The sequence below is a fragment of the Sitodiplosis mosellana genome, unplaced genomic scaffold, assembly GCF_009176505.1.
Source record: "Sitodiplosis mosellana isolate CC-2019 unplaced genomic scaffold, AAFC_SMos_1.0 Smas_scaffold_6191, whole genome shotgun sequence".
In the NCBI taxonomy this organism is placed as follows: domain Eukaryota; kingdom Metazoa; phylum Arthropoda; class Insecta; order Diptera; family Cecidomyiidae; genus Sitodiplosis; species Sitodiplosis mosellana.
Genome location: NW_022601432.1, coordinates 6,086,975 through 6,099,009, shown reverse-complemented (window position 1 = coordinate 6,099,009; position 12,035 = coordinate 6,086,975). Strand labels below are relative to the sequence as shown.

General features: G+C 34.8%; 2 protein-coding genes across 6 annotated transcripts in view; both read right to left on the bottom strand.

Moving 5' to 3' along the window:
- Positions 1–3,668: 3,668 nt before the first annotated feature.
- On the bottom strand, positions 3,669–11,123 carry LOC129576965 (folate-like transporter 3). Of its 3 annotated transcripts, none has more exons than XM_055463212.1 (6): positions 10,887–11,123; positions 7,477–7,902; positions 5,393–5,691; positions 4,797–5,215; positions 4,415–4,704; positions 3,669–4,337 (listed from the first exon to the last, which is right to left on the bottom strand). In XM_055463212.1, exons 2-6 carry the CDS (start codon positions 7,683–7,685, stop codon positions 4,094–4,096), a joined length of 1,461 nt encoding a protein of 486 aa, XP_055319187.1. In that variant the 5' UTR covers positions 7,686–7,902; positions 10,887–11,123; the 3' UTR covers positions 3,669–4,093. The 3 variants fall into 3 exon arrangements, with proteins under 3 accessions (XP_055319187.1, XP_055319188.1, XP_055319186.1); XM_055463213.1 differs by having other exon boundaries at positions 10,982–11,113; XM_055463211.1 differs by lacking the exon at positions 10,887–11,123 and adding an exon at positions 10,180–10,800.
- Positions 11,124–11,524: 401 nt separating this feature from the next.
- Positions 11,525–12,035, bottom strand: part of LOC129576964 (muskelin) — a 5,077-nt gene continuing 4,566 nt past the window's right edge. For all 3 annotated transcript variants that reach the window (XM_055463208.1, XM_055463209.1, XM_055463210.1), the window contains one exon: positions 11,525–12,035. This exon is cut by the window's right edge and continues 851 nt beyond it. The gene's annotated coding sequence lies outside the window, so the exon portion shown is untranslated.

The window sequence follows — 12,035 nt, the reverse complement described above, 5'->3', positions numbered from 1 at the left end:
ATCGACTTTGTGTCTCTTGTAAATCTGCTTCATCATACGGTCGTACTCTTTGCTCTTGCCTCTTTAGAAAGGATTAAAGGAGATAAAGCGCAGCTGAAAAGCATATGTGAATAGTGAATAGTCATGTCGTCATTGTTAAATCATCGACACCGATGGTAATTATTTGAACTTGTTCCGAATTACATCGTTAAATCACGATCCACTACTGATACCGGTGTAATTTTTACCCATCTACTTTAACAGGCTGAATTATAAAATGGCAGCAAAAAGTTTATTCCAATAGTTTCCAGTGGCATTGAATTACGTCTGAATCAATCGTGGTTTTTTTTTTGTCAAAGTGTTTATCCATTTTGTTGTTAACAAGTACACTTTTTGAAACCGCGAAGAACAGAATTCGTTTGACTGTTACGCGCGCTCAGCTCATGTTGCAACGCAAACATTTCCAATAGAAAAAAAGTAAAACTCAGAAATAATTATTAAGTAAACGACAGCATCGGTTAACATATTTGGACATTGTTTGGCTGAAGTTTATGTCAACATTGCCGATGAAATGGTAAGCCATAAGAGCAAATTCACTTTGTGCTCACATAAAACAATAATAATTGAAGGTATAGGCCAGTTGGTTGGCATTTTCGTTTCGTCTTCGGATTGAATAACCATTTTGAGAAATGTTCGGCCGACACTCAACAGCTGTCGGTAGCCGGAGTCTTGTTCCAATTAAATATGAATCTGTAATGCTGCTGCTATTTTACAATGGAAACTCACAAAACAAAATGAAAGGACAAATTTTCGTTCATTTAATGTATTTACTGAACTGAATAAACAATGGGCGAAATTATGAACGCAAGATACAATTAATTGCATGGACATTTTCAGCGAACAATTTATTTACGCACACACACACAAAGCCATACAGACGTGCACAAACATTGAATGGTAATGACAATAATGACAAATCATTTATCCCGACAATGGTGGTGACAGTGTTTTTCCACAGTATACACAATGTTCATTATGAAATTAAACATATCCAGACGGAGCAGTACGTACAATGCTATAAATCTGGTGTGTGGTTTTTATTTTACGCACGTCATTTGTTGCAGTTTGTTTTTGTTTTATTTTATTTTTCTTATTATTGATTAGCAGCATCCGAAGCACAAACACCTGCCCACTCACTGCACCCAGAAGATAAATAAAATAAACACCGAAAACCTTAATTAAAAAAAGGGTTTTTCATTTTTGACATAGTAATCAGGTTGAATGTTGCAGGTCATGCGATCATTCCAAGTTTAGTTCAAAAGTAAAGGAACAACACCAACAAAGTAATAATTTTATTTAAAAAAAAAAAATATCGATTTTCTCTTGTGAACCAGTCACTGGGTTAATTTCTATTTATCCAGTTCAAGAGATATGTAAACCGCTAAAGCTGCTTTTGACACCGTTTCGATGGCGGTGTGCGTGTGTGTGATTGCGCGATTCATCAACCTCATGTAAACAGTGAGAAAGAAAAAAAAATCACTCACTACGTTGATGTGTATTTTTAAAGCGACAAACATACAGCAAATAAAAATCATTATTAATTAAATGGATGATGAAAAATTGACGTAATACTCTTTTCTCCCGTTGTGTACATCATTCTTATCGACTTTGATGATCCAGAAACAGCAGTAAATTGTTAGTTGGCTGATTATCACGTAAGAGAAAAAGTATCACATTGACATTTATTGAATTGACAATTGGACAATTGCGCACGATGGAAATTGAAAATAATAAAAAAGAATAATCAGTTTGTGTGTCCCAATGGCATGAAACACACACACACACACACACACACATCGATGCGATAGAAGTAATCATGACAGTTATGAACTAGAACAATGCTCAATGTTGAATTGTCACAACCAAATACATACACACATATCACTTTTCTTCTTCGGAAAATGTGTTGTTTTCTTCTTTTTTTTTTTAACTGGAGACATGTCCCAAAAGCGAGATAGTGAGATAAATTCCCCAGCATAAATTTTAATAAAATGAATACAATGACTTTAATCACGGTGAGATGCCGTTATTGAGATTACCAAACGACAACATTTCTCCCCTCAGGGACTGGAAAATGTCAGTCTTATTTAAACATACTACGTATATATAGACTACACACACCAAGCAACCAACAAACCATCAAACCAACCAACCAATCATTTGCGATGAAGCCTTGAAAATTTAATGAAAACCCAGCCAACAAACACCATTTCATCAGCCCAACCTGCCGTATTCCGAGGTAGCAATCTGGTACGGATGGAAGTTGTGGAAAAAGTACGTTTTAATTTTCATAAGCCACAAAATTGCGCCCTTTTCGCATTTCGAAGGAGATTAACTATTTAAGCACATACTAGTGAAACATTACTGTGTGTAGCATGTATCCAATCTTCAAATGATACTGTCGGTTTCTGTCTTTTTTGTTCATCTCTTTGTGGACAACCAGCTCAAAACTTACGAACAGATCGATAGAAATGAAAAGCATTTGGAAAAGTTATCTGCGATAAAAAGTTTTGTGCCAAATAATGCAAAATGCTTGTAGTTCTTGAGTGCGTTAATTACTATTCCAAGTTAAAAGCAATCCATTTTAGCGTTTTTGGCGCCGATATCCAGAGAGCAGACCCCAATTTGCATACATTATGAACACAATGAATCGTTTTGTGTCGGGCATCAATGTAACGATATTGTCGATTTTATTTTATCTTATCGACTAATCTCCACACTAATAGATTCGTTTGACACATTTACTGCGAGTAAGAGTAAACACGTTTCGGTTGGTTGAGGTCAAGGTTGCGTCTACACAATCTACATAATATTATTATGAATGGGCACAAAATGGAAACTATTGGCAGAAAGGGAGCTACGGCGAACGAGCAAGCGAAACCAAGTTCAAGACTTTTCGAAAACACATCACATTCAGTCATGCCAAGACCAATTTCACATACAGATCTCACAATTTGATAAAGGATCACACATAGTAACAGCATTTACAAAAACGACAAAAATGTCGATAAAATGCCACTGTGTGTAAATCCAAATCTGAATGACACAAATTTCATTTTATTTTTTTCTCTTCTTCTATTTCTTGTTCATTTATACTTACACAACTTTTCTTCGTTCGTCAAAACAAACGTTGCGGAGACAGAGTTTTCGCACACGATGGAAATGGCTCAATTTTATTTTCGCTTGAACAAATGGCATCAACTCTCTCTCTCTTTCTCACCCTCTCGTTCCCACTAACTCCCGCTCGCTCGCACTTTCTGGCCCCGAGAATTGATTCTCTGGCTTCGCCAATTTTATCGGATTTGCCGGTTGGCGCTCGATGGCCCGAAAACACATGATTGTTTATGGTGTATAACATTCGTTTTTCGCTCCATCTTACCAGCTCATAAATACATAAATCTTAGAAATTTGATACTTTTACAACATAACGGCACCATTAATTCCAATCGAAAGAGAGAAAAAAAGGGTACTCGCTTCATGTGTTCACAACCATTAGTCCCGGCGTTTTCTCTGTTCTGTTCTCTGTGTTCGCTTGCTCTATGTGTGCGTATACGTTCGTTCTTCGCTTCAATCGACACAGACAGGAGATGGTTCGAAGGTGGTAGCAGCAATAACAAACAAATTTGTGATTTTCTTGTCATTTTTTTTCATTTTTCTCTTCTATTTTATTTCCAGTGGTTCAATCTTTCTTCTTCTTCCTTTTCTTATTGATACAAAAACCGAAGTTAATATACTATATATAAAACAAATTTGATGTGTAAAATGATTTATACTTATCGAACATCGATTTTGATTGTGTCTTTTATATGTGTTTTTTTTCCTTCGTTCATTTGTTTTTGAGGCATTTACAATCAAATTTTGATTGAAATTCATCTCAATCCGATTCAGAAGATTTGGTATTATATACATATATATATATATCTAATATCTCTTTCTCACACATACACACATGTGTGTGATATTTCTTCACAAATGTAATGGTTCAATGGATAGATATTCGAAAATCAATATCCCAAATACGAAAATGGCTAAGTAGATGATCATAAGCTAACAGCTAACACTTGAGTGAATAAGATTTTCTCCGTTGGAAAAGGAGTTTGACGACACCCGTCACACCATAAATCGTTGCCAGCGTAAAAAATACGTACGAATAGAGTTGATATTGAGTACGTAGCATCAGATTGTATTTGGTGATCACAATGAAGGTAAGCAATGATTGTAAAATCAATGCGATTAGTGTATTTATGCCAAATATCAGGGCAAAGCATTCTTCATGCAATTTCTTTGCAACCGACGCACTGCAATGACCAAAACAAAGTTAATTAAATGAAATCCAGTGAGAATTGGCTAATTTATAACGATGAGAGTGTCATACCTGGCGACGGTGATCATAAATTGATAAATCATACCGAATATCACGTACATACCGTAACAACACCATAAAGATGTTGTTAGTGCGGCCCACAAAAGTAAACTGCCTTCGACAAGCATTAAAATGGTTAAAATCCAAATTTCATATCGATTGAAACTTTTGCTATTTAAGAAACCGGCCATAAATGCTGCTATCGCTCCCAGGAGTGTGATTAACGCTTCCACTGCTCCGTTGTATAGCACCGTTTCCGCCGGATCGATTTCTTTCCACAACGGCTGAATGTACGATTGAACCTGTGCGAAATTAAATTCAGGAACATGCATAAAATTGAATGAACGGGGAAAAAAAGAACGGGGCGGTCGAGTGAGAGTGAATATGTTCATACTTGCAGAAATCCACACATTGACATCGCCCACAAAATGCTCCACTGAATCACGGTCGTATTCGTGTATGATGTTCTTATGTGGTTGACAATTCGCTGGATTGCCAATGTTAATGAAAATGTTGCTGGCATTTCGCCTCTGCTTGCATCGCAATTTGGTTTGGAATTCGATTTTTTGATGGTGCTCGAATCACAGTCACGGTTTTTGACGCCGTCACCACCGTCGTCGCCATTCATGGCTGACATTTTCATCAAATGCTTTTCATCCACATCATCATTTGTATGCGCAAGATTTACGTGACAATTAACATTTCCATTTCCATTCGCATTCGCATTCACATTCTCGCCTGTGTTCGAATAAAAATACAAACTAACACTTACTGACGGCAACAGAAGCGCAAATATCAGCGAAACACATTGAGCTACGGAAAAAAAGAGGACGAAAATTAGAGAAACAATCATATTATACATACATTTTGGTGCTGGGGAAAAAGGAATTTTATGGAAGAAACAAAAATAGGTAGGGAAAAACCGTAGGTCCAGCGTGAGAATAAATGAAAAATACACAAGTGTGTGCTTGTGTATGTATTACGTCTTACATCCGAACGAAATGTAATTTAATTCCTCGTAATTCATCAAACCAAATGAGATGAGCAATTGTGAGAGTACGGAGCCGATAAATCGGCCAGTGAGAATTGAAGCTCGCGTGTGCCCCGTCACTAATTGATATTTGGAGCGTTCCACTTTTGCATAAATATATGTGTAGTAGGCAATTTCGCAAGCCATGAACGTTCCGTACGATACTTGCGCAATGGGGATGAAATCTTTTGATGTCCATGCCAACAAACCGAACAACAACATTCCCATGAATGCAGCAAACACTATAATCGGCTTGTATCTAGAAGTGGTTGTGTGTGTGTGTGTTTGGGGAAGAAAAAGAAAAAAAAAATCAAACGACGTGAAGACATAATGCATTATAAGCCATGAACTGTGAGTAACTACGTGTACCTAGTGTCATGACTACGTGTACCTAGTGTCATTACTACGAACTCACATGAATTTTAAGTAATCTCTCGTAATCTCTAAATCTGGTTAAATTTCGTTAAATACAGTATTTGGAGAACGCTAGGAAGACCGTGTTAATAAATTGTTAAATTTCCACATTTTATAAATTCAAAATATAATATATTCATTGGACTAATAAATTGTAAAAAATACACATGAAAAAAATAAATTCATTTAATTTTTCGGTAGAAATCTAATGATAAACTTCAAACGTATTCCCTTTTGAATCTCAATGAACAAATCTCATTACTCCTGAAATGCATTGACACATTTGGTAACTTCGATCAACCAAATGAAATTGAATTTGCTTCGGTAGAAAATCGAATACTAAATGAATTTTCAATGTTATTGAAGCATTTATTTATTCTTAATATTATTTATTTTAATAAATATATTTAAAAAAAATGAATAACATTCTTATTAAATTTAAAAACTTTGTTTTTCTGTGTACGTACTTAACTCACATTAAGTACGAACCGCCATTGCTGTATATTGCTGTAGTGGCAGCCATTTTCCTTTTGACACATTGAAGATGTGATAATCATTGAAATAAAATAAAATAAATATAATAAACAAATCAAGTTGGAATACACATAAATCAATTTGCATGAAAATTTCCATTACTTCTGAATACTCTAGTTTCATTTATTTATTCCGAATTTATAAATAAATGAAGCTCTTGACTACATAAATTTATTCAAATCATTTAGCTTGCTTGTATATTATTCAAGAGAAATGAAAATTGCATGTCAACTTAGCAAATAAAATTGTTCTACAGTGAATTCAAAAACGTGCTTTGGGTAGCACATTTTTATTTTGACATGAAATTTACATTACTCCTGAAAAACGTATGAATAAACAGAATGCAAAATGATCTCTGGCATGTAATATATATGAATATGAACTGTCAAAAGCGGTGAAAAGGAAAATGGCCGCCATTACAGCTGTTCATACCGGTTCATACCCAATGTATGTTATGTACATACGCATAAAAACAAAGTTTTTAAATTTAATACATTTTGATACAGAATGTATTTCTTTTTATTTCAAAATATTTATCAGAAATAAATGTCTTAATAACAGCGAGAAATGTAGTGTCGATATACTCCATTATTGTTTACACGAAGTTTCCAAACGTTGCCAAAGAAGGTAATGTAATTCAGGAGTAATGAGATTTGTTCATTGTGTATTCAAAGTGAATGCGTCATAGATTGATTTATCATTTATGTTTTACTGTCGGAATTTTTCCAAAAAAACGAATGAATTTATTCTTTCAAATTTTACAATTTATTAGTCGGTAATAGCAAGCACCCATGCGTATTATATTAAACTAATCATTTCAGTTGGTGTTTATTCAATTGTATAGGTACTTAAAATGTATTTTACAAATCTGACAGAATCTGACAGTTGCGGCGAGACTACGGGGGTAGGGGGCGCCATGAGTATCAAATCTCTACAGTTCATGGCTTATAATGCATTGTTATCGGTGTCCGATATTGTATTGTGTGCTGGAACACCTTGAATCACGATAATTTATTCATGCAAACACACAACAATTTCAATGCACGAAATAAGATAGATGAAGAGGAAGCGAATGAGCAAGCGAGCACGAACCTACCTCATTATATCGGTAATTAAGAAAGTGACAATCAACTGCAACATATACGAATAGGTACCGAGGGGAAAATAGTAATTTGTCAATTCATCGTTGGTGACGTTCCGGTAATTGATGAAAAATTCCACAGCAAACGGCTCCGATGGACGTAACTCACGTACAAATCCATAGATACACAACAGAAAAGACACTTTTTGCCAGTTTTCCAACATTTTGTTCTTCTTCTGCTGTTTCTAATTTCTTCTTCTCGATGATGACAAGCTTCTTTAAACAAATTCAACTACCGGTGTCTTCACTTAGGTAAAGAAAATCAGCGGCTGGCTTTTGTGTTCTTTAAATCATTCATCCGCTTTTCTTCGAAATGATTCTTTCTTCTTTGGTTCAATAAATGATGGCAATTTTCAGTGACCAATATCATATCTCTGAAAACTAAAAAAAAAATCGTCAAAATTGCGTCTAGTATGTCAGAAGAACATCACAACTTCAGTGACACTGTAAAATCAGAGATTACTATGGGATATTTTTATTTATATGGGATAGAAATATCGCATGAAAATAACTGATATTTTTCACGCGTTGCGTTCAGCGAAACGCATTAATACATAATAGCGATTCTGCACACACAGAGTCGCTGTTTTTTCGTTATACTCTTCACACTTACGATGAGCTGCGCGGAGCGTGCATGCACATGTTTCGCTCACTTCTTTCTTTCAACACTCTTCGTGTGTCAACACAATGTTTGTGTGTGTATCGCTTGTGCCGTCGTTTGTAAACGTGCATTTATATGTTTTGCTCTTTTCTTTCGATCGACACTTTTCGTACCCAGCTCATTGATGTCGTTTACAAACGACGGCACAAGCGATACACACACAAACATTGTGTTGACACACGAAGAGTGTTCAAAGAAAGAAGTGAGTGAAACATGTGCATGCACGCTCCGCGCAGCTCATCGTAAGTGTGAAGAGTATAACGAAAAAACAGCGACTCTGTGTGTGCAGAATCGCTATTGTGTATTTATGCGTTTCGCTGAACGCAACGCGTGAAAAATATCTGTTATTTTCATGCGATATTCCTATCCCATATAAATAAAAGTATTCCATAGTAATCTCTGTGTAAAATAGTCAGGTTCAATGAGGTAGTGCAAAAATTCGCTGCACGTTTTCGTTCTTCTCAACTAATTGCTCAGTTTCAATCAAAAAGTTTATCTTTTCACATTTTTTCCCCTTCAAAATGTGTGTCACTTTGCTTTCAGAGTGCGCGCTGTCTTCCCGCTCATAAATAATCTAATCTGATTTATGAATTTCTTTCTTCCATGCGGAATAACCGTTTAAATTACAATGACAGTTCCAATTGATCGTAAAATAATAATATGTTTTGTTTTTGAAAGAGCGTTTTTATTTTTGGCGAATATTCATTCAATGTAATCAGCCGAAAATTTTAAACACACGTATCGACATCATATTTGTCGTTATTATTGGGGTTATTTGCACTCATGCCAATTGCATCATAGTATATGAATCACATGCGAAACAAATAAACACGCACACACTTCACTCATACTGGTTTTAATTGAATCTCGGTTCATTACGGTTCATTCAATGACTGCCACAGCTGTCGATAAGCTATCTTACAACAAGCAACTGTTCTCATCGCACCGCAAAGCACATGTTATCATTCATCTCGAGTTCGATTTCGAATGATTGAAACTAACTGATAGCCTACAACTGAGTTAACCTAATCAATAACAACAATTTGGTGGCCAGTTAGTTTGATGAATGAATAAAATGAAATCAAAATAAATCAAATGTTGTAGTTAACGATTCACACAAAAATTGGGCATTTTACAGTGAATTCAACTGTGCAAATCAATGCTTTGATTTCAAATGAATATTGGTTAATTTGCAAATTATACATATCAGTGCCGAGTTAACCAAATTTGGTGCCCGAGGCAAAAATGATTTTGGTGCCCCTTGCAATTTTTTCCCGTTATATATACAAATAATTATTGATAAAATGAACGTACATATCGAATGCGAGCGGTAGCGAGCAAAATTATTTTTTGGAAATACCATTTTTGGGGCACCAAAACATTTTTTAGGGCCCATTTTTGGCTGCGTGTTTTCTGTTTCAGATTATTGAAAAAAAAAATCCCATGCTTGTGGTGCCCCCAAGAACGTGGTGCCCGAGGCAACTGCTTCATTTGCCATATGGCTAACTCGGCACTGATACATATCATATATGCTGAATTATCGCGAAAATATTAAACAAAGTTTAAATAGTGTGTGTCTGTATTTCAACAGTGTTAATCAGTTTTATGGAATGAAATATAGGAGAGAGAGCAAAAAGCACGCATTCCAATCGACATGGAAGTAATTTTAGTAGTTGATAATAAAATCAATTGAGATTGATTCAATGTGAATATTTCTATAGCCTTGTTAAATGGCTAAATTGAAGAGTATTTATTCCATCACAATTTACAACATTTATGAACTCATTTATATCCGACGTGTTTTTCGATTCTTGATTTTCACTCTGACAACTGTTTAGATCGTAACCTCAGCAATCTCAAATCAATTCGCAATTCGAATGATAGCAAATTCAATTGAATTTAAATGATACTAAAACAAAGATGGAAATAAAATGTTTAAATGCGAATCATCAACATGATTTGGTCATGTTACCAAAAAAAAAAAAATGAAACCTTACTTGTTATGTGGACCGACAATATGAACTGAATATTTTAACAATCGGATGCGTTCGGAAATATCGGCTTATGAGCTGACCAGACAAAACAAATTGGCTACAGACAACCGAGCACATGCCTCGGATTGTGATATTTTTAGAATGCGGCTAGTCAATATAATGTTGTGTGTATTTCAAAAATGTAATTTCACAACAAGATGAAGATATAAAATCGAAAATAGAACAGATGTTTTTGCCGGAGAAACGCAGTTGCAAAATTGGAATATCCTTCCGTCCACTACAAAACAATTTGGATTTCAACGAATAATATCGAATCGCATCGGTGACCCATCAGTGCATATAAAAATGCGTACAAAATGAAGGAATTTCATCGCATGAATTGAAATAATCTTTAATTGTAACAAAACATGTGCGGCATTCATACAAGAACAAACACAACATTTTTCTGACGTTTCCATTTGAAACAACAACAACAACAACACGCATAACTACAAAATGTCATCGCAATTGTATTTTAATTACATCTACAAAATGAACATGAACGGTATTCACCGACACCACACAGACCAATATTCAATATTCGCTTTGAATTTGATGACATGCAAAAATGTTATTTAAAGGTCAAAAACACACAAAATTCACAATAATATAATGTATATATCGATTGAAATGAGTATGTAAAACAGCAATAAACGAAAAGTGAGCATTACCGTTGCGCTCTTGTCAATGCATTTCACTTTATGCGATAACCGACTGTTGACATGCAACTTTAGTTAAATACGTGCGCAATGTAATGAAAACGTACGTTTAATTGTTTTGTTGGTTGGTTTGTTTGGATTCGCACGCGATTCACATCATCTCGCGATGAAATTATCATTGACACTGTGACCACAAATCTGTGTGTCTACCTCACAACGAATCTGCCAAAATCACACACACACACACACAGAGACACACACACACATGTGTAGTTCTATCGTGCTCGTCGTCGTTGTCATCGTTGTTATACATGATTTCGATCATAAACAAATAAAAGAAAACTCATTACCATACTATTATCGACGATCGTTTATCTACGATACACGCACGCGCCCGACAACAGTTAATTTTAAAATTGATTTATTCATTTATGGCTTGAACTAAAAAGTAATTGCCAGGATTTCAAATCACTGACTCATCGTCAACTGCTCCAGCTTCCAATTTATAGATAATTGAAGATGAGTCAAAGGAAAAAAAAGGTCAGAAAGAATGATGGAAATAGGGAGAGAGGAGATAACACAACTATTTTACCGTAAATGAAATATTCGGTGCGGGTGGATTTTCTTTTATCACATGAAAATCGGTTATCTTAGTCTTGAAATTGTCTTTTTATTTACTAATCAATTGATGTTTATAATGAGGTGATAATTATTTTTGTTTTCCATTGCTTGTGGTAATGACGAGATGATAATGACATATTTTTTTTCAATTACTTCTTTTTACTTAGTAAGTTGTTGATTTTGTTGTTATTGTTGTTGTAAACGTGTTTCGTTTTTTTTTTACTATGTTTCGATTACTATTTATAAACATCACATGGTAATACTTACAAAATCATAATACGTAATTAGTTCTATGTTCATTTGTTCAGGCTCATGTAATGTTCTTATCTTACTTTAAAAATAGTCATTGTTTCAATGGTACATCTTTTTTTCTTGATATGAAAACCTGAAACAATTTTTCCCCCCATTTTTTTTTGTTATTTTTTTTTGTTTTGTTGTTGATTTTATAGAAGAAGAAAAAAAACATTTTCCTTGTCCGTCAATCCAAAACGATGGAGGTTTGTGAGTATTAAATGTTAAAATCTATCGGGAGATAAATCG

Excerpts from the sequence above, each read along its gene's own strand:
- LOC129576965 (XM_055463212.1), bottom strand. The coding sequence starts at position 7,685 with ATGTTGGAAAACTGGCAAAAAGTGTCTTTTCTGTTGTGTATCTATGGA. Across the intron at positions 5,692-7,476 it reads TTAATTACCGATATAATGAG|ATACAAGCCGATTATAGTGT; the intron begins GTAGGTTCGTGC and ends AACCACTTCTAG. Across the intron at positions 5,216-5,392 it reads AAATTACATTTCGTTCGGAT|CTCAATGTGTTTCGCTGATA; the intron begins GTAAGACGTAAT and ends TTTTTTCCGTAG.